The sequence below is a fragment of the Enhydra lutris genome, unplaced genomic scaffold, assembly GCF_002288905.1.
Source record: "Enhydra lutris kenyoni isolate GAN:26980312 unplaced genomic scaffold, ASM228890v2 scaffoldscaffold9, whole genome shotgun sequence".
In the NCBI taxonomy this organism is placed as follows: Eukaryota; Metazoa; Chordata; class Mammalia; order Carnivora; family Mustelidae; genus Enhydra; species Enhydra lutris.
In genome coordinates this window covers 980,200-1,006,520 of record NW_019154093.1, presented here as the reverse complement: position 1 = coordinate 1,006,520, position 26,321 = coordinate 980,200, and the positions used below count along the sequence as shown (strand labels likewise).

General features: G+C 40.2%; 1 protein-coding gene across 2 annotated transcripts in view; it reads right to left on the bottom strand.

Moving 5' to 3' along the window:
• LOC111143246 (phosphatase and actin regulator 4) overlaps nucleotides 1-26,321 on the bottom strand; it is a 103,930-nt gene that overhangs the window by 60,193 nt on the left and 17,416 nt on the right. For both annotated transcript variants that reach the window (XM_022496854.1, XM_022496855.1), the window contains exon 2: nucleotides 22,766-22,819. In XM_022496854.1, coding sequence (XP_022352562.1) covers nucleotides 22,766-22,781 — 16 coding nt within the window. In that variant the 5' untranslated portion in view covers nucleotides 22,782-22,819. The remainder of the gene's footprint in view (nucleotides 1-22,765; nucleotides 22,820-26,321) is intronic.

Sequence of the window (26,321 nt, the reverse complement as noted above, 5' to 3'; positions counted from 1 at the left end):
AATATTACCGCTCATTGACAATGCACCTGGTCACCCAAGGGCTCAGATGGAGATGTACAGTGAGATTAACTTTGTTTCCATGCCCGCTACACGGCATCCATTGTGAAGCCCATGGATCAGGGAGTAATTTTAACCTTCAAGCCTTATTATTTAAGAAATGTACTTTGTATAGCTGTAGCTGTGATAGACAGTGATTCCTCTGATGGATCTGGGCAAAGTAAAATGAAAATCTCCAGGAAAGGATTCACCAATCTATGTGCCATTAAGAACACTTACTTAAAAAACAAAACCAAACAAAACCCACTCATGATTCATGGGAAGGGTTTGTTCAAATATCAACACTAATGGGACTCCGGAAGAAGTTGATTCCTACCCTCCTGGATGATTTTGGAAGGTTCAGGACTCCAGTGGAGGAAGTAACTGCAGATGGATGTGGTGTTAACAGAAGGAGAACTAGAGTCAGTGATGGAGCCTGCAGACGGGACTGAACCGCCACCACCTACTGATCAAACCTGAACAGATGAGGAGCTGCTGCTTAGTGATGAGCAAAGAACGTGGTAGTTTTTTTTTTTTCCTAAAGATTTTATTTATTTATTTCACAGATTACAAGTAGGCAGAGAGGCAGGCAGAGAGAGAGAGAGAGAGAGAGAGAGAGAAGCAGGTTCCCTGCTGAGCAGGAAGCCCGACGTGGGGCTTGATCCCAGGACCCTGAGATCATGACCTGAGCCGAAGGCAGAGGCTCAACCCACTGAGCTACCCAGGCGCTCCAAGAATGTGGTTTCTTGCGATGGAATCTGTTCCTGGTGAAGACTGCTTAAGCAACTAAGCCACCAGGTGCCCCTAAAGTATTTTTATTTTTTTTCCAGTAACAAAATATTTTTTAAAATATTTATTTATCAGAGAGAGAGAGAGAGAGAGAGACAGAGAAAGAATGCGAGTGAGTCGGGGGAGATGGAGAGAATCTTTAAGCAGACTCCCCGCAGAGTGCAGAGCCCCACACAGGGCTCAATCTCATGACCCAGGAGATCATGACCTGAGCAGAAACCAAGAATCAGATGCTTACTAAGCCACCCTGTTGCCCCAGCAACAAAGTGTTTTTAAGATAAGGTGTGGTATGCCTGGGTGGATGAGTTAGTGAAGCCTCTGCCTTGGGCTCAGGTCATGATCCCAGGGTCCTGGGATCAAGTCCCACATCAGGCTCTCTGCTCAGCAGGGAGCCTGCTTCTCCCTCTGCCTGCAGCTCCCCCTTTTGCTCTCTTTCTCTCTTTTCTGACAAAAAAACCTTTAAAGAAAGAATTTTTTAAAATGTATACATTAGTTTTTTAGGGGTACCTGGGTGGCTCAGAGGTTGAGCCTCTGCCTTCGGCTCAGGTCATGATCTCAGGGTCCTGGGATTGAGCCCTACATCGGGCTCTCTGCTCGGTGGGGAGCCTGCTTCTTCCTCTCTCTCTGCCTGCCTCTCTGCCTACTTGTGATCTCTCTGTCAAATAAATAAATAAATAAAATCTTTAAAAAAAATAAAATAAATGTATACATTAGTTTTTCAGACATAATGCTACTGTGCACTTAATAATAGACTGCAGTATAGTGTGAACGTAACTTTTACGTGCACTAGGAAACAAAAATATTCATTTGGCTCACTTTATTGTGATAGTTGCTTTACTGTAGTGGTGTGGAACTGAACCCACATGATCTCTGAGGTATACCTATACTGTAGTTCCTTCAGTTCTAACAGAAGCAAAATAAAAGGTGACACTCCCAAAGGTACTACAAATAAATATTGATTACACTAGAGTATATTTTACAATTACAACAGAGTATATTACAATAGGGTATATTTTAATGACTGGTCACTGAAGTAATGGTTGTCAAAGGTGCTGTTCAGTTCTCAAATACCTAAAGAGGCACTGGCTCATACTATGGTCACTAGCTTCACATGATTATTTAAATTTATTATATGTAATGTACTTATATTAGACACAACTTGCAATTCAGTTCCTCGGTTGTACTAGCCAAATTTCAGATGCCCAATAGCCACAGATGGCCATTACACTGGACAGTGCAGATCCAGAACACTTCCCTCACCGCAGAACGTTCTATTGGAGATGCTGAACCTAAAGGGTTTTTATTTTTTATTTTTTAATTTATTTTATTTTATTTTATTTTATTTTTTTAAAGATTTTATTTATTTACTTGACAGAGATCACAAGTAGGCAGAGAAGCAGGCAGAGAGAAAGGAAGGGAAACAGGCTCCCTACTCAGCAGAGAGCCTGATGCAGGGCTCGATCCCAGGACCCTGAGATCATGACCTGAGCTGAAAGCAGAGGCTTTAACCCACTGAGCCACCCAGGCGCCCTCCTAAAGGGTTTTTAAAGCCCACTAGGAAGCCTTCCAGTAGGAACAAAACAGTTATCTCAAAAAGTCTTCTGTATCTTTACATGATTTTATAAATCTTCCCGGTCTGACAGAATCTGTCAGTGTATGGTGTCTGTCTTCCATGGTACCAACCACTAAGTACCACCTACTAAATGCACTATGTGTGGAGGGAACCCGACAGTTGAAAAAAATGTTTCTTTTTATACAGTACTAACTAGTGAGCTATGAATACTCTTTCTTTAGCAACTGAATTACTACTTTTTATAGTAATACTCAGTTAGTCTTTGAATATTAACAACAGTTCAAAGCCTAAGGAAAAATGGTTTTTTTTTTTTTTTAAAGATTTACTGAGAATTACATGTGTTTGTTATCGAATGGAAGTTAATACACCTCCATCCTACTGGCTTTCCATTTACTATTCTTTCTACTCCAAATAGTACTTTTTCATGGGCTGAAAGTAGATTTTAGGAGGTACAGTGAAAGTGATGATGAGTTTGAAAGAAAAAGGTACTTTATAAAATATGATATTCATAAAAACTAAGTCCCAGCGGCCTCTATTAAGGAACCAGAAGTTATCAATGATGTGTGAAACTAAACAGTCGGAAGTCAAAGAGCTGCCCATCCCAGGGTTTTGAAACAAACCCGGTGTTCCCCAGTGAAGTGGCATTCATTGCTGGTGACTCAGAGAGATGACTCTTAGCCACTGCCGCTTCTCTCCTTCCGTCTCTCTTTCATAACTCTTTCTAACTCATCTCGCCCTCAATCTCACTTCAAGAGAGAAAGAAATCTAAACATGACCAAGGAATATTCTGAGCCACATACTCAGTAAGAATACCAAAAATGTTTGATAACAGCTATAATATTTGTAAAAGTTATTCAGGAATGTCTAACAAGGAATCTCCTTAAACATTCTTTTTTTTAAAAAAAGAATAAAGCAGGAGAATAAAGCCTTCATCGTCTACTAAATAAAAATTCTGAGTAATCAGCACCTGGCTACACTATGAGTCAACAGCAATTCCTGCAATAGGAACCAAGGATGACCGTGTCGGTGGTGTTTCTATCAAACTCGCGCCAGCCAGTAATTCAAACACACTTTATTCTTTGATTTCCATATATGAGGTATCCACCTCTTTTGTACCACTCTCTTCCCTCAAAACCCTCAATCTTTCACAACCGCAGATTCTGGGAGAGGAAGCACAGGGGAGAATGTTTTAGATTATACCAAAACTATGTTTCTAAATCTTGTTTTAAATTAAAGTACAGTGGGGGTGCCTGGAGCTCTGACTCTTGGTCTTGCAGTTCTGAGTTCGAGCCCCACATTGGGTCAAGAGAGTGCTTAAAAATAAAATCTTAAAGAACAAAAGTAACAGGGAAACCCATCAACACTTTAGGAAAACGATCCAGCAAGGTCAGAGAAAATATGGTCAACATGCCATGCACTTTTGCTCACCTGTCTATGCTAAAGCAATTAGCCTCACCCTACTCTAACCTTTTGGAAAAGCTAATAATCTTTATCAGCACTATTGATGCCATCAAAATATAGTCACCAAATAAAGTCTTCCAAGATGCAAATGCGATTATTGTTTTTCAGCTTAAAAATAATTTATTTTCTTGGGGCGCCTGGGTGGCTCAGTGGTTAGGCCTCTGCCTTTGGCTCAGGTTGTGGTCTCACGGTCCTGGGATTGAGCCCCGTGTCGGGCTCTCTGCTCGGTGGGGAGCCTGCTTCCCCCTGTTGCTCTGCCTGCCTCTCTGCCTACTTGTTTCTCTTTCTCTGAGTCAAATAAATTAAAAAAAAAAAAAATTCTTAAAAAAAAATAATTTATTTTCTTGAAAAAGCCCTAATGTAACAGGATCCAATTAGCTACTGAACATTCCCCTGGTTACCAGGCCTACGCACCAAGGGCCTTCAGAATACCCTCTGTCCTAAAATCCAAGGAAAAGCTTACAACCGGTCTGTTGTATGGATTTGTAGTGAAGGATAAGCAAAAAGATACAGGGCTGAAATAATTCTTCTGGGATTCATTCACTTAGGGCAAAAAGTCTTCTGTATCTTTACACGATTTTATAAATCTTCCCAGTCTGACAGAATCTGCTGGTGGAGCACAGCTTTCAGTCCGAACGTCGTCCTCCGTGCGCTTGGGCAGTGACACTTACTTCTCGCTGCCTCCAGCTTTACTCCTCTCTTATCTGTCCTCAGAAGTGCTGTTTGTAACAGCACAAATTTAACAATGTTCTTTACAGCTCACCAAAAAATCCTTCAAACCCCGACCCCAGTCTCCTAGCAAGCTTCTTCTCTCTCTCATTCCTCTCCCAGACCTGCTCATCTTCAGTCCTAGGACGAGTCTTCAGCCCCACTGCACCACTTGGAATTCCTAAGCTGTGACATGTTCTCCTGGGCCTACCTACCTATGCTTCTGCTGTTCTAGCTGCCCGGAAAGTCCTCTCCCTCCCCACAATCCCTCATCTGGCTAACTCCTCTTCCTTCAAATTCCAGTTTATGTACCATTTCCTCTTCGAAGCCTTCTTTGGACATCTACCTTCTGGTACTTAAGACTGAGTTAGGTATACCTTCTGTGCTCCAAAGTCACCTTGAATATACCTCTACATTTGGGGTACACATTACTTTTGTTTTAATTACCTATTTATTTACCTGTCTTTCCTACAGTCTTTGAAAGCAGAAATTGTCTTTATAGTCTCAAAAAGTAACATACTGCTCAGCATATAGTAGGCATTCAATAAATATTTGAAAACAATGGAGAGAGGCAAAGAGAAAATTGGATCTTTCACTATTTCAGCCTATAGGTACCCTTTCAGGTTATGGAGTATTTAAGTTGGGGAAAGTGCCAGGTTTGTAGGTAATGAACTTACTACAATAAATCGTTTAACAATTTTCATGACAAAAAAGAAAAAGACAGGCATAATTGAAATTATCTTGCAAGATCTGGGTTAAATGTTAGCACAAATTCACTGTCATATGCTTAAAGCAACAAACTCTTTTGATTATAGTTGTTTTAAGATTTGTAAAAAACTGATTAACACCCTTCCCCCGTCCCCCTCTGCTCTTCTAGTTTCTAAGAGAAACAATTAAGTTACAAGGACTAAAATAGCACTAGGAGTTTTTAATCACTCAAAGCTGATTTCTTATCTTTGCCTTTTCTCCCCTTCATCAGTGTTTCCTAATCATTTCATTACATGGTAAAAGTTTCCATCAGAAAAATCAGAACATGAAGAAATAAAATAATACTAAATTATCTATTTTGTTACATATGAACATCTCTAACAAAAGATCCGATGAAAAAGAAAGCTTAACCTTAGAAAGAGTAAGTTCAATTTCCCATGCATTCTTTCCTCTCATTGTCTATGAATAGTAACAGCTAACATTAACTGAGCATGTATTATAATGCCAGGGACTGGCTTTTTTTTTTTTTTTTTTAAAGATTTTATTTATTTATTTGACAGATCACAAGTAGGCAGAGAGGCAGGCAGATAGAGAGGAGGAAGCAGGCTCCCCGCGGAGCAGAGAGCCCAAGGCGGGGCTCGATCCCAGGACCCCAGGATCACGACCCGAGCTGAAGACAGAGGCCTTAACCCACTGAGCCACCCAGGCGCCCCATTTTTTTTTTTTTTAAGATTTATTTATTTCAGAGAGGGGGAGAGAGAGAGGGCACGCACCAGCAGGAGCAGGGAGAGGGGCACAAGGAGAGAGAGAATCTCAAGCTTACTCCACGCTCAGCATGGAGCCAAACCAGGGCTCTATTCCGTGACCCTGAGATCATGACCTGAGCCGAAATCAAGAGTCTGACGCTTAACCAACTTAAGCCACACAGGAGCCCCTGTTCTAAGTGTTTTACATGTATTAATTAATCTAATTCTCACAACAAGCACATAAAAAGGATTCCATTTATTATTCCACTTAACAGATGAGGGAACTAAGCCACACAGGGGTTAAACTTGTCCAGTGAGTTCAGAGCTTGTAAATGGCAAAGCTGGAGTTTGTATCTAAGTAATCTGGAGGTGAATCTCTACTCCTACTAATACATTGTAGAACTAAACATACATTGAATTCACACTATTTATTTATTTAATTTTTTAATTTAAGATTTTCTTTATTTGACAGAGAGAGAGAGAGAGAGAGAGAAAGAGAGGGAACACAGCAGGGGGAGTGGGAAGAGGGAGAAGCAGGCTTCCCGCCAAGCAGTGAGCCTGATACGGGGCTCGAACCCAGGACCCCTGGATCATGACCTGAGCTGAAGGCAGATGCTTAACGACTGAGCCATTCAGGCGCCCTTACACAATTTATTTTTAACCTTAAAGAAAAACCCTAGGAGTCATTACTTTAACAAAAGTAAAATTCGGGAACAGAGCAGTTATTTAAACTGTCCAAAATGGCTCTGTTAAAATAAACAAATATTTGTTCTCTTGGCTCATCCCTGACTTTTCCAGTATGGCCACCATTAAGAATAATGCTTATCATAAAACCAATTTTTAGAGGAATTTCTTAGAAAATACATGAAAGGTCTAAAATCAAGAAAAGTTGGCTATTTGGGACAGAGACATTTCTACCACTCCTCAAATTAAACCTACAACAAAAATACTCAAGCTCCAGTGTTTCATGAGAGACACAAATTACTGACGCACCTTTAACCCACTCTGGGGGCATTATTAGCAATATAAAACTATGTTTCATCACCAGGTACTGTCTCTCTATATCTTTTTTTAAAGACTAATTTGAGAGAAAGAGAGAGAGAGAGAGAGATAGAAGAGAGAATGTGGGTGGGGGGGAAGGGGGAGAGAGGACCTCAAACCGACTCCCTGCTTAGCATGGAAACTGACTTGGGGCTGGACCTCAGGACCCTGAGATCATCCCCTGAGCTGAAATCAAGAGTCAGACGCTTAACTGACTATACTACACAGAAGCCTCTATTTGTATCTTTAAGGTAATTAGGAAGTCCCCATTTTTTCCTATTTCCCCATGTTCTCCAAATTCTCTTGATACAAGACAAATACAACAAAAATTCTCCTTAAAGAAATCACCATGGGGGAGAGGGGCAAGAAAAAAGAAGAATCACCACTAAACTATTCAAAGAACACAGATATAGAAAAGGAAATATATAGCTATACAAGCAAGTTTTGTTTTAATAACTTCCTTACATACAAGTCATGCTGAATAAGATGACATAAAATTCCAGTAACACAACTTTTTGTGTATGTATAAAAACATTTCTTCATTCTGCCTCACATGGACAGTTCTTAACCTCCTCTTTGAGAGCTGAAACTGTATCTTACTCATTTTTTTTCTCCTTCATGGGAGCTAGGGCAGTGTGCCAACAAAAATGTATTAAATGAATTAATGAATTGGTCTGCCAGCCAGTCACCCAACCATCCAGCCTTTTCATCTTTTGGTGAAGGGAGGGTATACAGTGAGTATGAAAATAAATGATCAAACAAATCTAACTGAACTTCACTATAACTGATGTTAAGCCACTGGCCTTGGATACATTATGAGATTAAAACCAGAACTAAACAAGCACATCCCTTTAGTATTGGCCAAGCTCCACCTAGCAAGAATAAGAATGTCTTTTCTTGGGTGCCGCTTCTTTCTTTTATTATTTCAGACATAACAAGGGCTCTTGCTATTCAAAACTTTTGATTATTGAGCTCTAAACTGAAAAAGGAAGAGACTGACCTCTGGGGCCTAGAGGTGGGAAATGGACAAAAGAAAGCAGCCAAACCCACCTGTTTTATAGCATTTAAATTATTTGGGTAGATTAATGAGGAAAAACAAGATATAGAATCATCAAAGGGAATTTAAATATGAAATTTTAAAAATTTAAATAGTCAAGTCAAATGTAGTATTTAATCTTACAAAGTGGAAAAAACGGAAAGCAGTAGCTACAGACTACAATCTGATCTGATGTTGTTCTGGCTACTAACAGAAAAACACTGGTTTGATAAGGAAAAAAAACAAATCTTCAGTAAGGAACTGAAAGCCACTGGCACCGTTCTACAAATAATCCATTATACTGCTATCACCTTCTTGTAACGGAAGCCTCCATTACAGGGGTGTGGGGTGTGTGTGTCTGTGTGTGTGTTGTGTGGCGGGGGGTATGTGGTGTGTGTGCGCGCACACGCATGCGCACATGCATGTGTTCTGGACTCCACTGATGTTCAAATAGCAGTCTTGTAAATACTATGCTGTTTTTCAGTCAAGTCAAAGGCCTGCCATGAAAGGTCATTTATTTTATTTTTTAAAAAATTTTTAAACCTTATTTACTTATTAGAGAGAGAGACGAGAGAGAGAACACAAGCAGGCGGAGTGGGAGAAGGAGAAGCAGATATGCCGCTGAACAGGGAAGCCCGATGCGGGACTCGATCCCAGGACACTGGGATCCTGACCTGAGCGAAAGGCAGACGCTTAACTGACTGAACCACCCAGGCGCCCCAAGAAAGGTCATTTTTAACATGACAGAACTCTGATCAGGCCCACGATGACAACCACTGAAGCTGTTTTGAAATGGGAAATGTTTATACTAGTCTTATTATCAACTTTTAAATCCCACTGATCATACTTTAATCTGAAATTGAAAGAAAGTTGAGGAAATACATTTTTTAAAATTAAGGATATTTACTTATCACGTAATATTAATACATAAAAGTTTCAAAACACTTAAGGCTTTTTTAATAAAAATAATACACTTTTATGGCGATTCACAGACCTGTACCCCTGGGGCTAATAATACATTATATGTTAATAAAAAATAATAATAACAATATACTTTTAAATGGGAATATGCCATAATCACTGTGCTGTGCACACTGCTCTTTATCAAGGTTATTTCTTTAAATAAATAGCAAAGAAAAGCTTTAAAAAGTAGAATAATAAAGGGTTATTATTTTAGATCTTAACAATGACTATTACAATAATAAACAAGGGCGTCTGGTTGGCTCAGCCGGTTGAATGTCCAGCTCTTGGTTTCGGCTCAGGTCATAATCTCAAGGTTGTGGGAGGGAGCCCTGCTTCAGGATGCCTGCTCAGCCAGGAGTCTGCTTGCCCTCTCCCTCTGCTCCTTGCCCTACTCATGCACTCTCTCTGAAAAAAAATAAATCTCAAAAAAATAAATAAATAAATAAATAAAGTAGAACTGGTGTAAAAGCTGACAGGTGGTTCAATAGAACAGAACAGACAGTCCAAAAATACACTTGAGATCTTACAAACCTTAGCTTGACTGATATGGCATCGTAAATCAGCAAAGGACAGTTTGTTAACTACTTAATTTTTTCCTAAGTTATATTTTGTACACTGTGCCAAATATCACAAGCCAATATAAATTCACTTCAATTATTAGAACTGCATTAGATCTATATGGTAAATTTACTAATACATGGCACCAATAATTTTTTCCATTTCTCTTTCTTTTTTTTAAGATTTATTTATTTATTTGAGAGAGAGAAAGAGAGTATATGGGCGGGGGGTGGAACAGGGAGAGAATCTCTAGCAGACGCCCCTTAAGTGCAGAGCCACATGCCGATCTTACCGCCCTGAGATCATGACCTGAGGCAAAATCAAGAGGCGGAGGCTTAACCAACTGAGCCACCTAGGCACCCCAATTTTTCCCATTTTTTGACACAATGCATCTGTTCATTCCTCTACAACAAATCATTCTTAGGTATCGCATAATTTGGGTTGTTACTGTAAACAACTTTTTTTTTCTTTTTGTAAATGACTTTTAGTTCCTGTGGTTTTTTTTTTTTTTTAAAGATTTTATTTATTTATTTGACAGAGATCACAAGTAGGCAGAGAGGCAGGCAGAGAGAGAGAAGGAAGCAGGCTCCCTGTTGAGCAGAGAGCCCGATGTGGGGCTCGATCCCAGAACCCTGGGATCGTGACCTGAGCCGAAGGCAGAGGCTTTAACCCACTGAGCCACCCAGGCGCCCCTCCTGTGGTTTTTTGATATAATTTATTATACATACACTTAAATGATTCACTTTTGAATTATTTTGCATTTAGTCAATTATTTTTTTTTTAAGATTTTATTTATTTATTTGAGAAAGAGAGTGAGAGAGCACGAGAGGGGGGAGGGTCAGAGGGAGAAGCAGGCTCCCCACTGAGCAGGGAGCCTGATGCAGGACTCCATCCTAGAACTCTGGGATCATGACCTGAACAGTGGCCTTGGCCTAACAAATTGAGCCACCCAGGTGCCCCTTAGTCAGCTATTTTATTGAACTCTTTTTCAGCTGATTCTCTTAGGAGCATTTTTCTGAAGATAGAGTAATATTGGCCAACAAATATATAATTAACTCGTTCATTATTGGAACTATACCTCTATGGATTAGTGTTTGTCTTACTACACTAAGAACTCCCCAAATCATGTTAAATAAGGGAATAGTAGGCTTGTTGAGTGGACTGTCCTCTTCTTGCTCTAGTGGTCATTTCTTCAGTATTTCAGACAGTCATTCTTTATCATGTTTAAGGAGTATGTAAACATATCATAAAAGGAAAAAAAGGAATGAAAAGGATATATACGACAGTTATGCTATGTGTTATCATTGGGCAGTGGTGGTCAAAAGAAATTATATCTAATTTCTACTAAATGTGTCTTAATGCTACCAACTTTTAAATCAATTTAGTAGCAATGTAGGTAGGTGCTTTTTGTTTTTTTTAAAAAATCATTCCATTCTTAGTATAAAAAACGTTTTTTGCTGGAATAGTTGAATTTTACCAAAAATTCTTGTCACCTCCAGAAATGAGCATATAATTTTCCTCCTGTTATTTGATTTACTGATATACTAATGTGTTATTATTTATAGATTCCTTAATATCTTTGGGTCCTAAAAGAAATCCTCTTGGTCATATTCCTTTAATATACTGAGATATTTGACATATCAAATGGGGAAAAAAAGTTCTGAATCAGTATGTTAGAAATGTATAACTATACACGTGTGGCAGTTGGGTGGCACAGTCAACTGTTACACATCCAACTCTTGATTTTGGCTCAGGTCACGGAGATCTCAGGGTCGTGAGATCAAGCCTGGTGCCAAGCCCTGCGTTGGACTCCACACTCAGTGCTGAGTCTGCTTAATATTCTCCCTTCCTCTGTCCCTCCCACTTGTGCTTTCTCTCTCTCTCTCTCAAATAAACAAATAAATCTTTAAAAAATGTATGACTATACAGGTAATTGTTCTGGAAAAGATCATGGAAGCAGATATATGAGAATGGTATCAATGGTAATCAGTAGTTATCACTGGGCGTGAGTTTCTTCTTCATACCACTTTATATTTTCTAATTTTCCTGGAAGAAATATGTGTTATTATTGTAATCAGAAAAAAACACAACAATGTTTATTAGATTTAATCTGCAAGTTATTTTATATAGCTTTTCCAGAACTGTATTCCTTGAGATAGAACAAATGTCACTTTTGTTTTTATTTTTTTCAAGATTTTATTTATTTATTTGAGAGAGAGAAAGAGAAAAAGCACACAGGTGGATGGAAGGGGAGAGGAGTGGGAGAAGCAGATTCCCCGCTGAGCAGGGAGCCTGATGTGGCACTCCATCCCAGGCCCCTGAGATCATGAGCTGAGCTGAAGGCAGACACTTAACTGACTGAGCCCCCAGGTGCCCCTGTCACTTTTATTTTTGTGCTATCTTTGTCAGCTTATAGTTATCAAGATCTTGTGAAATTTATAAAATAAATGGGTATATTTTCTTTTTTTTCTCTCCTACGGTTGATAAAGCATTCTTTTTTTGTTTTTTTGATATAGCATTCTAATTATTTGCTTCTTCATACTATCAATGAAATAATCATTAAATCCACTGAGCTAAGATACATTTTAACATTTCTTCCACGATGATTAGTCCCTACGGGATCTTTATTTCTTAAGCCACTTTGATATATTATATTTTCCTAGAAAATTGCCCATTTCTTTTTTCTTTTTCTTCTTTTTTTAATCAGAGAGAGAGAGAGTGAGCACAAGCAGGGGAAGTGGCAGACAGAGGAAAAGCAGGCTCCCCGCTGAGCAAGGAGGGAGCCCACTGCAGCTCTAGATCACAGGACCTTATGATCATGACCTGAGCCAAAGGCAGACACTTAATTGACTGAGCCACCCAGGCATCCTGAAGATTGCCCATTTCATCAGGAATTCAACAAAAGTGCCAAAGTAACTTAGCAGAGGACAGAGAGTATTTTCAACACTGTACCATATCCAAGAATTAACTCAAAGAGGATCACTGACCTAAATGAAAAAACCTGTAAGACATAAAGAAAAAACAGAGAAATATCTCTGTGATACTAGGTTAAGCAAAGACTTCTTAGAAGACAAGGAGCCCTGGGACACCTGGGTGGCTCAATCCGCTATGCATCTGCTTTTGGCTCAGATCATGATCCTAAGGTCCTGGGATCGAGTCCTGCATAGGACTCGCAAGCAGGGAGCGTGCTTCTCCCTCTGTCTGCTGCTCTCTCTCTCTCTTTCTCGGATAAATAAATAAAATTAAAAAAAAAAAAAAAAAGACAAAGAACACTAACCATAAAATAAAAAACTGGATGGGGTGCCTGGGTGGCTCAGTGGGTTAAACCTTTGCCTTCAGCTTGGGTCGTGATCCCAGGGTCCTGGGATCGAGCCCTGCATCAGACTCTGCTCAGCAGGGAGCCTGTGTCCCCCTCTCTGCCTGCCTCTCTGCCTACTTGTGATCTGTCTGTCAAATAAATAAATGAAATCTTAAAAAAAAAAAAACACCAAAAACCCCTGGATTTTATCAAATTAAAAACTTTTGCTAATCAGACTAGCTACAGGCTAGGAAAAAACACATGCATAACATGTATCTCATAAAGAACTTGCATAGGGACTACATAAAGAACTTTCACAACTCATTAATATACCCATTTGTAAAAAGAGTTAACGATCTGAACAGATATTTCATCAAAGATATGGATGGCTCTTAAAAAAAAGGGGGGGGGCACCTGGGTGGCTCAGTGGGTTAAAGCCTCTGCCTTCGGCTCAGGTCATGATCCCAGGGTTCTGGGATCGAGCCCTGCGTCGGGCTCTCTGCTTGGTGGGGAGCCTGCTTCCTCCTCTCTCTCTCTCTGCCTGCCTCTCTGCCTACTTGTGATCTCTGTCTGTCAAATAAATAAATAAAATCTTAAAAAAAAAAAAAAAGATATGGATGGCACCTAAACACACAAGTCAGCATCATTAGTCATGGGGGAACTGCATATTAAAGTCACAATTAGATACAACTACACACCAATTAGAATGACCAAAATCTAAAACACTGATAATATCAAATGATGGTGAGGATGTGGAGTAATAGGAAGGCTCATTCATTGCTAGTGGGAATGCAAAACGGGAAAGCCTCTTTGGAATACAATCTGGAAGTTTCTTACAAAACTAAACATATTCATACCAATATGTTCCAACAACTGCACTCCATGGTATTCACCCAAATAACTGGAAACTTTTAAGGGCGCCTGGGTGGCTCAGTCAGTTAACTGTCTGCCTCTGGTTCAGATCATGATCCCACAGTCTTGGGATTGAGCCCCATGTTGAGCTCCCTGTTCAGTGGGGAGGCTGTTTCTCCCTGTCCCACTGTTCCCTCCCCTACTTGTGTTCTCTCTCACTTGCTCTGCTCTCTTTTTTTCAAATAAAAAGATAAATTGAAAATTATGTGCTCACAGAAACCTGCATACACATTTACAGCGGCTTTATTCATAACTGCCATAACTTGGAAGCAACCAAGATGCCCTTCAGTAGGTGAATGAACGAAATGTGGTACATCCAAACAATGGAATAGTATTCAGCGACAAAAAGAAAGGATGTATCAGGCTCTGAAAAGACATGGAGGAACCTTAAATACCTATCACTAAGTGAAAGAAGTCACTCTCAAAGGCTATGTATGATTCCAACTATATGACATTTTGGAAAAAGTATGAAAGAAATGAATTACTAATACATGCATCTGCATGTATGAATCTCAACAGCATCATGCTAAGTGGAAAAAACCAGAAAACGCTATGTGTTGTACAATTTTGTCTATATAACATTATAGAAAAAGGGGCAGAATTCAGGTTCAAGTTGTTGCCAGGGGCTGAGGGTGGAGGGAAGAGAGTGAGATTATTTAAAAAGTAAGGAGGGTAGCTATTGGGTGAAGGAAATAACCTATTATCCTGATTGTAGTATGGGTTGTACAATCTTATGTGTTTGTAAAAAAACAGGAATATATACCTATAAAGGGTAACTTTTCTTGTATATAAATTATCTCAATGAACAACAAATAGGTTTTAAAAAAAAAAATCCTATGGAGTATCTTGTAACTAGTTAACCCAGATTGAAAGCTCCCTAGGAACCGGGATCGGGGTATCTGGCTGGCTCAGTCAGTAGAGCATGTGACTCTGGATCTCAAGGTCTTGAGTTTGAGCCCCCAATTGAGCAGAGAGATTAGAGATTACTTAAAAGGGGGGGGGTCACCTGGGTGGCTCAGTTTATTAAGCATTGGACTGTGGCTCAGGTCATGATCTCAGAGTCAGGCTCCACACTCAGCAGGGTATCTCCTTGTCCCTCTGCTACTTCCCCTGCTCAGTGCTCTCCTGCTCCGTACCACCCCCCAAGTAAATAAGTAAAATCATTTAAAAAAAAAAAAAAAAAAAAAAGACATTAGCACCTAAGACATTACAGCTATTACATATTTACTATGTATTTGGTACCATGTTACAAACGTTACAAGCATTAATTCATTTAAAGCTTTATTTATTTATTTATTTGACAGAGATCACAAGGAGGCAGAGAGGCAGGTGGGGGGTGGGGGAAGCAGTCTCCCTGCTGAGCAGGGAGCCCTATGTGGAGCTTGATCCCAGGACCCTGAGATCATGACCTGAGCCGAAGGCAGAGGCTCAACCCACTGAGCCACCCAGGCATACCACATTCATTCATTTAATTCTTATAGCAACCTTTTGGGAAAGGCAAAATCCACATCCTTACTTTACAAATAAATTGAAGCTTGACAAATAACTGTATTGCCTAAAAGGGCATAGCCAAGAAATGGCAGAACTGGGATCCGAAATCAAGTTTGTCTGACCCTGGAGCCTGGGGGCTTAACTGTTAGGACATGCTGCCTTGCTTTTGCTCCGTGTTTACTGAACACCGGATGAATGTTCGTTCAGTGAGTAGACGAGGAACAAGTCAATTGTGTCAGAGTTTGATAGGGTAGGTTGAATCTAGTTCTTAAGAAGAATAAAATGGGGACACCTGGGTGGCTCAGTCAGTCAAGCCGCTCCCTTCGGCTCAGGTCATGATCCCAAGGTCCTGGGATTGAGTCCTGCATGGGGCTCCTTGCTCGGCAGGGAGCCTGCTTCTCTCTTGGCCTCTGCCTACTACTCTGCTTGTGCATGCGTGCGCGCTCTCTCTCTCTCTGACAAATAAATAAAATCTTTTTTAAAAAAGGAATAAAATGTCTTATATATATATTTTTAAAGATTTTATTTATTTGACAGATCACAAGGAGGCTGAGAGGCAGGCAGAAAGAGAGAGAGGAGGAAGCAGGCTCCCTGCTGAGCAGAGAGCCCGATGCAGGGTTCGATCCCAGGACCCTGGGATCATGACCTGAGCCGAAGGCAGAGGCTTTAACCCACTGAGCCACCCAGGCGCCCCGAATGTCTTATATTTTAAAAGGTCACATTATACAGAGATGTAACATGGTTATTTGAGGTACAGCCATTAAGATGTGTGTGTAAAATGATCAGTATTTAATTCCCTTTAACAAAACCTTTTATTGTCTTTTACCTCCTATAAGAAATTAGTTTTACACATTTAATTTTAATTTTTTTAAGGATTTTATTTATTTGACAGGGGGAGACACAGCGAGAGAGGGAACACAAGCACGGGGAAGGTGAGAGGGAGAAGCAGGTTTTCCCCTGAGCAGGGAGCCCCATGCGGGGCTCAATCCCAGCACCCCGGGATCATGACCCGAGCCGAAGGCAGCTGCTTAATCACTGAGCCACTCAAGTGTCCCTATACATTTTATTTTTAACACTGAGAAATATAAAGAAGAAACAATAATTTCCTTAACACTACAACCCAGATAAAATCCCTGTTTATGTTTTGAAAAATAAAGGTAACACACATATATAGTTAGAGGATGCAAACCATACAGGCAGATACAAAATGCTAAGTGAAGCCATCCATCTCTCCTATTACTTCCTTTTAATTTTAATTTTAATTTTAATTTTAATAATCACTGCCTATGCAGTGTCCATGACACACTGGTAAGAACTCAGTATGCAAAAGTAAATGCAGATGGAAACCAGGCTACACATTTAGCCAACTTATCATACTTGCTATGATGTTCTAGGTGCAAAGGAGCAGTCAGAAAGGATGAAAAGTAGTGAGAGGATATGGAGATTGTCCAGAATGTCAGTATTATTACTTTTCACGCTTGCATTACCACTACGGTTCATCTTTTTCTACTGACAGAAAAAAAAATTACATGATATCCTGTGCTATTAAAGTTGATAGAAGCTGGGGTTCTGCACACTCTATTTCCCTTAAGACTGGTGATTCTACTTTTTTTTTAATTTAATTTTTTAAAAAAGATTTTATTTATTTGACAGAGACAGAGCATGAGCACAAGCAGGGGGAGCAGCAGGCAAAGGGAGAGAAGTAGGCTCCCCGCTGAGCATGGAGCCTGATGCGGGACTTGATCCCAGGACCCTGGAATCATGACCTGAGCTGAAGGTAGATGCTTAACATGAGCCATGCAGGTACCCCTCTACTTTTTTTTTAAATAAAAATTTTATTTGTTTATTTGAGAGGGAAAGGAAGAGTAAATCTGAAGCAGACTTCACACTGAGCACAGAGCCTGACTTAGGGCTCGATCTCAAAACGATGAGATCATGACCCTAGCTGAAACCAAGAGACAGCTGTTTGACCAACTGAGCCACCCCCATACCCTTGGTAATTCTACTTTACGAAGAAAATTTAAAACCATGGTAAGAAATACATACAAATATGTATTGTGTGCTTATTCTTGGGCAGTGGGATATAACAGTAGGAAGATCTTGCCCTCCATAAGTTTCTAGTCCTAACAGGAAAGGAAGATAAAATAAGTTTATAATAATGCTTTTTAAAATTTCTATTTAAAACCACAGGAAAAAAAATAGAACTAATATAATTTTTGGCACAGTTTAATTCCAGAGGAATTTATCTCTTACTCCCTAAGGATCTCAAAACTAATTAAGTTCATATTTTGGTCTTCATTCTTAAAGCAGAGGGAGTGAAGGACTGTGTTATTAAAACATTTAGAACTTCAAGTGGTAACAACATGATAGCATCACAAAATGTTTTCCCATGAACTTTTTTTTTTTAAGGTTTTTCTTTTTTTTAAAGAAATCTCTACACCCAATGTGGGGCTCAAACTCACTACCCCAAAATCAAGAGTCACATGCTCTACGGACCCAGCCAGCCAGGCATCCTGTTTTCCCACGAACTTTGAAGTTAAGTGCATTAGCTTTGAGCATGGCTCCTGAACAAGTGTCCTTGAAAAGCTAGGAAAAACCCCATTATAACACAATAATGATTTATAAATTCAGATACAGAACAGGAAGAAAATAATTTTTATTTGTTTAGATATAGCTTCTGTTTTCCACTTCAACACAACTCTTCTCATATTCCTATGTGATACAAATTTTAATCCGAAAGAGGTATTACCTTTTAAATCTGTTCCTAAAATACCATGCATATGAATAAAAGCCTTTGCAACTAGCTTCAAATTCAGAATTCATACTAATAATCTATCTCATTAAATACTTATTTCATCAAGGGACACCTGGGTGGCTCGGCAGGTTAAGCGTCAGCCTTTGGCTCAAGTCACGATCCCAGCGTCCTGGGATCAAGTCCCACATTGGGCTCCTTGCTCAGCTGAGAGCCTGCTTTTCCCTCCGGCTGCGCTCTCTCTCACAAGTAAGTAAGTAAGTAAATAAATATATATATATATGTATGATTATAATAATAATTATTTCATCAAGCACATTAAAAAAATATTTTTCAACAAATTGTGTTCACTTCTATGGAAGGGAGGGTGTATAGAAACTTAATAAAGTTGTCAGAAGATTTTGGGAAGGCAATTTAGTATATAGATTCTCTCCTACTCCAAAAAAACCTTTTGGAGCTTCATATGACAGGGTTCTAGTCCCTTTTCTTCTGGCATGCTTTGGGGAAAGTGGCTGTTCACCCATAAACAGATGATAAGGGAGGAAGAAAGAAAGCAGAAGTAGTGATGAGCAATTTTTAAAAGCCGTGAGGTATGAAATATCACAGCAGCATGAACTATACACACATCTTCATCTTCTCTTCCTTCCTTCTAGCACTTAACATACAATGCGGTCATTACTCCCCCCACTACCCCCGCTATAAATTATTAATACAGATTAATAATACTTTCATTGAATTCTGCCAGGTACCTTTGGAACTGGATGAAAGGGAGGGAAATAAAATAAAGAGAATCAGGGTAAAAACTGTTTCATTCCTTCATCAACCATCCCCACTCCATGACTTAGAATGTCTGTCCTGCACTAACAGTGGCAGAATTCAAGAGGTCTGTTTCTTGGAAGGAATAAAACAATTGGTTTCTGGACTGGTGACACAGAAGACAGTCGATGTTGGGAATACAGCACTGAAAACTGAGGGGAATTAGGCAACCACGTGCACAATGGAGCTGAATGGAGCATCTCCCTCCTCCCCCCGCCAAGTCCTCTTCTCTCCTTACCATCTAGACATCTAGTCAGTGATGGGAAAATCTACTCCTACTGACTTGGGGCTTTTTCTTCAACAAGATGGACAAGAAGCTCGCCCTACAGAAAGGCCCAGAGGTAATCGGTCTATGCATTTAAAGCTCCTAATTTAAAGCTTCCCACTCTTAATCATGATCAGACAGCTAATTATTATGAGACATCAGAGGAAAACCCTAACATAAAACAGATCAAAACAAACACAGAAAAGCAACTTTAGGGGAAAAGGGACTGTGCAAGGCAAAGACAGGTTGCTGAAACAATAAAAGGATACTATGAAAGAAACATTCCCCAAATAAAACCTCCCAGAAATTCAGAATTTAAGAGTAGAAAAGAAAATTTCAAGTGAGGATAAAGATGAAGAATTCCTCCAGGAGGCAGAGGTAAGGGAAAAAGAGGTGAGAACCAGGAAATTTCTTGGAGGCCCAGCACTGAGAAGCACCTGGCCATCAATAAGAAGATGACACAGGACTGAACCATGTCCCCAGATTAGTAGTGCTATCCAGGATGACATCTGTGCACCACACCCAGAGAGACATCTGTCCAGATTGGAACAGTGACCCAAGAGACACACTGAAGGCTGCCATCACTACGATCTTTGCTGCCATTTGTCCTCTTTTTGAATATAAGAGTGTAGTGCCCAGGTGAGCATGGTCCTCGGCTTTCCTTGACTGAAGTGTTGATAAATTTTTTCTCAAAACACTCAGCAGTTTAATGAGCTCCTGAAAGCTATAGGTGGATCATGGTCAATCTGGGAGAAATCACAGAACTCAGAACTGCTCACTTCCTCTGACCATACTTCTGCTACCTGTCCAAGACTGGGTGCACCCTGGAGCCCTGCCCAGTACAATTTCCAGGACAAGTTTGACTCTACCCAGAGTTGCTTTTCTTCCATGGAACAGACACCTTAAACTTCAGGAAACTGAAGCAAGTATGGTCACCTGATGCCTGGGGATCCCTGAGATCATTCCAGGAGTTTAAGAGGTACAGCTATATACTTACTTAATAATACTAAACAATTATTAGCCTTTTCAGTGTTGACACCGTATCAACGGTGCAAAAGCAATAGTGAGCGAAACTGCTGGTACCTTAATGCAAGTCAAGGCAGCAGCACAAACTGTAATAGGACTCACGGTCCTCACCATGACATTACTGCAGTTAAAGACAATGCCAGTTTTGATTTAATGTCCTGGGCAAAGCCGTAAAAATTACCAGTTTTAATAAATCTCTATGCTTCGGTACATGTCCTTTTATTTTTCTGTGTAAGGAAGTGGTAAGTATGCACATATCTTATACTGAAGTCTAACAGTTACCTTCAATAAAAGTACTTGGGTTAAAAAAAAAAAAAAAAAGTACTTGGGTAGCTGAGCTGCAAGCTCAACTAGCCATCTTTTTTCATGAAATACCATTTTTACTTGAATAACAAACTATGTTATTCCAGCTTAGATATTTGACAGATATTTTCTCAAAACTGAACAAAAGTGCATCTATCACTATGAAGAAAATGGACAGTACTTACTGCCAGTGACATAAGTCAGGCTTCCAAAAGAAAATTGTAATTTTGGAAGACATATTCACCAGAATGACTCTGACAGCTTCCCAATATTTAAGACGTCCGATGGGACCAGTGGCAGTATTAACAAAGGTGATATTAAAATATTATATAATGAAATGTGTAAGTATCTGTCCACATAGGAAAGGTCCCAGAGGCCTTAAGTCTGTCCCTCTGGAACTTGATGGGTCAAAATCTCTCACTTTTGGGCGCCTGGGTGGCTCAGTGGGTTAAGCCGCTGCCTTCGGCTCAGGTCATGATCTCAGGGTCCTGGGATCGAGTCCCGCGTCGGGCTCTCTGCTCAGCAGGGAGCCTGCTTCCCTCTCTCTCTCTCTGCCTGCCTCTCTGTCTACTTGTGATCTCTCTCTGTCAAATAAATAAATAAAATCTTTAAAAAAAAAATCTCTTACTTTTATTTTCAGAATACAACAAATAATCCTTTTTCAAACCATCCACATAACTGTCAGCTAATCTAATTATAACAAAATTCTCACCCTATCTTAAAGGGACTCCATCTTCTTAGAAACAAACTTATTTTACATTCAGAATTCTACTCTTTGTCAAATGGTATTGAATGGACCATAAACTAGCAAATATTATTTTTTTAAAGATTTTTATTTGTTTGACAGAGAGATAGAGAGAGAGCACAAGTAGGCAGAGCAGCAGGCAGAGGGAGAGGGAGAAGCAGGCTCTTGGTCTAGCCCGGAGCCTGATATGGGGCTCAATTCCAGGACCCCGGGATTATGACCTCAGCCAAAGGCAGCCACTTAACCGACTGAGCCACCCAGGTGCCCCGCAAATATTATTATGTTTTATAAGCAACTTAGCAAATTCCATTTTTCTCTAGAATCCACATTATGAGTATAAATGTTAATCAAGTTACAGATTCCAAGATTTAAAGTGTAAGAGGAAAAGTCTCACTAGCACAGAACACAACTTTTTCTCATACTGGTGATCAAAAGCACATTTCCATTTATGTTTCTTTTTTTTAAAAAATATTTTATTTATTTATTTGACAGACATCACAAGTAGGCAGAGAGGCAAGCAGAGAGAGAGAGGAGGAGGAGGAAGCAGGCTCCCCGCTGAGCAGAGAGCCGATGCAGGGCTGGATCCCAGGACCCTGGGATCATCACCTGAGCTGAAGGCAGAGGCTTTAACCCACTGAGCCACCCAAGCGCCCCTCCATTTATGTTTCAACTGACTACCGACAAACCATAACTTCTATAGCAACTCTCCCTTTGGTATTCTCTAGTAAATTTAATTAATTTAATGATAAATTTAATTAATTAGATTCAATTAAATTTAGGTTATGCCTAAGGTGAGGTAAGGAGGTCAGAGAGAAAAAACAAGTTTCCAGTAAACACCTTTGGAGTAGTCATATGTTACTCTAGTTTGTCGTATGTACATGTTCTTTAGGATTTGTCACCAGGCAACCAAAATCAACTCGGTTTACTAAACTGTTCGTAAGTAATCCCCTCCAGAATTAATGTGGTAGTAGAATTTATGACAAAAGTAGTGACTGCCCTCTAGTGTTCAAACTGAGGATTATGCTGATGGACTTGTAAAGTATGCTGAGGGGGTGGGGGGGGCGTGGCAGAAACCCACCAGCAATTTAGGGTCATTAAAAGCAGAAGATAAATTTGGACCTTGCCAAGTTTTCAGCCATGTTCCCAAAGTGAGACAACAGATATTAACCTGAGTATCTAATTACTTGTACCAGTAGCCAGTGTGTCGGACTTCAGTCCTCTAGGGAACTGGGCATGAGCAGAATGTAACATTGGTAACATTTTTACTGTACTTCAAGTTATACTACCATAAAATGAGATCCAGACTTCTTTCCATTTGGCAAAGAATCACAAAATGCTTGAATCAAAATCTTACTCCAGCATGCTGAGGTTAAACAAGGAAAAACGGCCTCTGGTCCCTTTCATGGCTGATGCATATTTTAAATGCCTATTTTAAATTTTAAGTACTTCCTAACTAGTCTTCCTAGTCTGCAATATGATTTTTTTTGGAAAACACCCCACAAATATCATCTAGTAAGAAAAATGCAGGTAATACTCACCAAAGGGATCTTCCATGCCACTATTAATTAGTTTTGGGAGGTGGGGTATAGTTTCTAAAAAGAGAAAAAGGTAAATTATATACTTAAAACACAAAATCCATCACCTTTTTTTTTTTTTAATCAGTAACACTGATTATAATTTAAAACTGGAACATTTCAGAAATGTATAACTTATTAAGTGAGAACATTACCAACTGGGATTTATTTTAAGACAGTTCAGATACAAATATATCATAAAACATTTAAGGCTAATTTTCATTTTAAAATATATTATTCTTGGTTTACTCAAATAAGTTTCCTTTCCAATCCCCATCTTGAATTTGCCAGAGTGCAAAGAAACAGGAAAATTTTTATGTAAAAACAAACAACATGCCCCCCAACAAAACACATAAACACCTGAGAAAGGATATCATTAATACCTTAGAAGGAACTGGCTTTGCCTAAAGAACGTAGAAGTTATCTTAGATATAGTAAGTTGTCAGTTTAGAATGCAAGTAGGAAAATTGGGGCGCCTGGGTGGCTCAGAGGGTTAAAGCCTCTGCCTTCAGCTCGGGTTGCGGTCTCAGGGTCCTGGGATCGAGCCCCACATCGGGCTCTCTGCTCAGCGGGGAACCTGCTTCCTTCTCTCTCTCTGCCTGCCTCTCTGCCTACTTGTAATCTCTGTCTGTCAAATAAATAAATAAAATCTTAAAAAAAAAAAAAAAAAGAATGCAAGTAGGAAAATAAAAAAATGTTTCCAGGCTCTTTAATTAGACAAGATCAGTCTGCCCAATCTTGCTTCATAATTCTCTTCGGTTTGGATCCCAGGGCATTCCCTAATAAACAGTCTGAATTGCTAAACTCTAATTCAGAGTCCCTTTTCAGAGAACAAAACCTACCAATAGTTGGTGCCAGGAGTGATCTGAAAAAAATCAGGAGTATAAAGGGGTTTTGGAGTTGAATTGCTCACAGACTAGATGGCAATGAGGATCCCTCATCACCGGTGAGAGCCGTAACACAGATAATCCTGGTACAAGGTGCCCGCCCAACTCTTAAACTTTCACCAGTGGTGAACAGTGGTGGTCTACGTGTGGACAGGAACGCTCTAGCTGTATCAGGCACTTGAAGAATACTGCGCATGTGAGCCCTCCTGTTGGTCGTTTCTCCAGTTCTTGAATTTATCATTGAAACAGACATACATGGAATTAGGGCAATCCCTATTTTGAGTTGTTGGGCTGTGGTGTAAGAGTTATCACGCTGGGAAAAGCTAGGTAGAAGAAACTAAGCCTGCCCTAGCCCACTGCCAAGATAATAGATAACAAAACAAGACAATGTTGTACCCCACAGTCAAGGGAGGGGGGCTGGCAGAAATTAGTGCAATACCCCTGGTGGATGCAGAATTCACAGTGTGGTCCCTGAAGAAATCAGGCAAATCCTGGAGGCAGGCAGCAGATGGCCGCAAACTGAATCTAGTATTAGCTTCAACTAGAGCTGCCACGCCAGAGGTATGTTCGCTAGAGCAGATTAATAGGCCCAGGAGCACTGTGTGCAGTCAACGACTGCAGGAATAAACTTTTTTTTTTTTAATTTCTTTAAGTAAACAGGATCAGAAACAATTCACATTCACATAGATTACAGCACACATTTATATACAGGATTATGTTAATTCTGCAACCTTCTTACATAATATAGTCCTAAGAGGCATGGGTCATCTGGACTTTCTGCAGGACATCACAGTGACTCAAGATATATATATATATTTTTTTAAAGATTCATTATTTATTTGTGAGGGGAGAGGGGCAAAGGGAGACAGAGAGACTCCCTGCTGAGTGTGGAGCCTGACACAGGGCTCAGTCCCACCACCCTGAGATCATGACCTGAGCCAAAACCAAGTGTTGGAAACTTAACCAACTGAGCCACCCAGGTGCCCCTCAGTGACCTACTATATTAGTAACATCTTGCTAATTGGGCCAGAGGAGCAAGGGGTGGAAAGCATATTGAAGGCCTTGTCAGAAGACATTTACTCCACAGAATGAGAGAGAAATGTCTCAAAGATTCAGGAACCCATTATATCAGTAAAATTTTTATGGGCCCAGTAGTGAGGGCTTGATAAGACATGCCATTCAAGTTAAGGCAACCAAGTAAATACCTGCACCTTGCATCTCCCACAATTAAGAGGGAACCATTCCACCTGAGAATCTGAGAATACTGCTATGGTTTCTAAACCAGGAGACATAAAAAGATGCATTTCAAGAGTAGCTCAAAACAGGAAAGGACTCTGCAGGCCTGGATGGTGATAAACAACCTGGCAGATCCTATGGTATTGTGGCAAGCCCCAGTGGGAGAATCACTATATGACCCCCTGGGGTTCTGGAGCAAGGCCATGACTTTTGTAGTGGAAAATCAAATGTCTTCTGCACAATGACTTCTGGCATGATACTGCATCCTAATAGATATGGAGCATGTGACCACCAAGATACCAAGTGCCCATTTATCTAGAATCACCCATTTTGACCTAGGTTCTGTGAAACACACCAAGTTATAATGTTGGATGGACCCAGTAACAATCCAACGTAAGATCAAAGTGATACAACCAAGATCAAGCACAAATAGGACCAGAGGTAAGCTTGAGCAGAGAGCCTAAACCATCATATCACCCACCACTGTCATACAAGCGCCCCTCCCTCAGCATATACCTTTTTGGCCATATGGGGGGCTCTATCATTAGCTGACAAAGACAAAACCCTTATTATTCTCACAGATGGCTGTATGGGGTACAAGCGAAAACCAGACAGGTGCTACACTAAAGCTTCCCTCAGGGGGTGGGTCCGAAAACAGTGGTAAAGGAAAACCTTCCCAATGGGCAAATGTTGCGACATGCTGGTCAGGGGGCTTAAAAGTATAAAGACTGGAATAGTGCGACAAGGAAGTCTTAGGGTAGAGGCATGCAGGAGGACTATGGAGTGGATACAACCAAGTTAAGATCTAGTCCTGACATTCATCAGAGAACACCTATCATGAAAGAGGCACTAAACAACCAAGCAGACAATGACTCAACCAGTTTCTGTCAGCCATCTTTTGTCATGGCCTGCCCAGTGCTGACTAAATAGGCACATGAGAAAAGGTGGTCATGGTAGCAGAGATATATACCATGCATGGAGAACTGCATGAACTCCCACTTACAGGGATGCTCCAGTTACTGATGCAGCCAAAAGTCCAAATGGCCAGCAACAGAGGCAAACACTAAGCTCCAATATGGCACCATCTTTAAGGAAACCACTTGATGGCAAGCTGATTGACTATATTGGCCCCTCCCACCTTGGAAAGGCGAACAATTCATTCTGAAAGGAATAAGGACATAGTCTGGGGGTAGGTTTGTCCTTCCTGCCCTCTGGAACATCACCACACGAGAGTTCAGGAAAGGTTTAATCTACCAGTAAGCATCATCCCACACAATATCACTTCCTCACAGTAAGTGCAAGATAGGTTCCAGGATCAATCTACTGGTATAGATCTACTGGTGGTATCATATATAGCATCATCTAGGAGCTCCTAACCTAAAAGAGTATTGAAATGG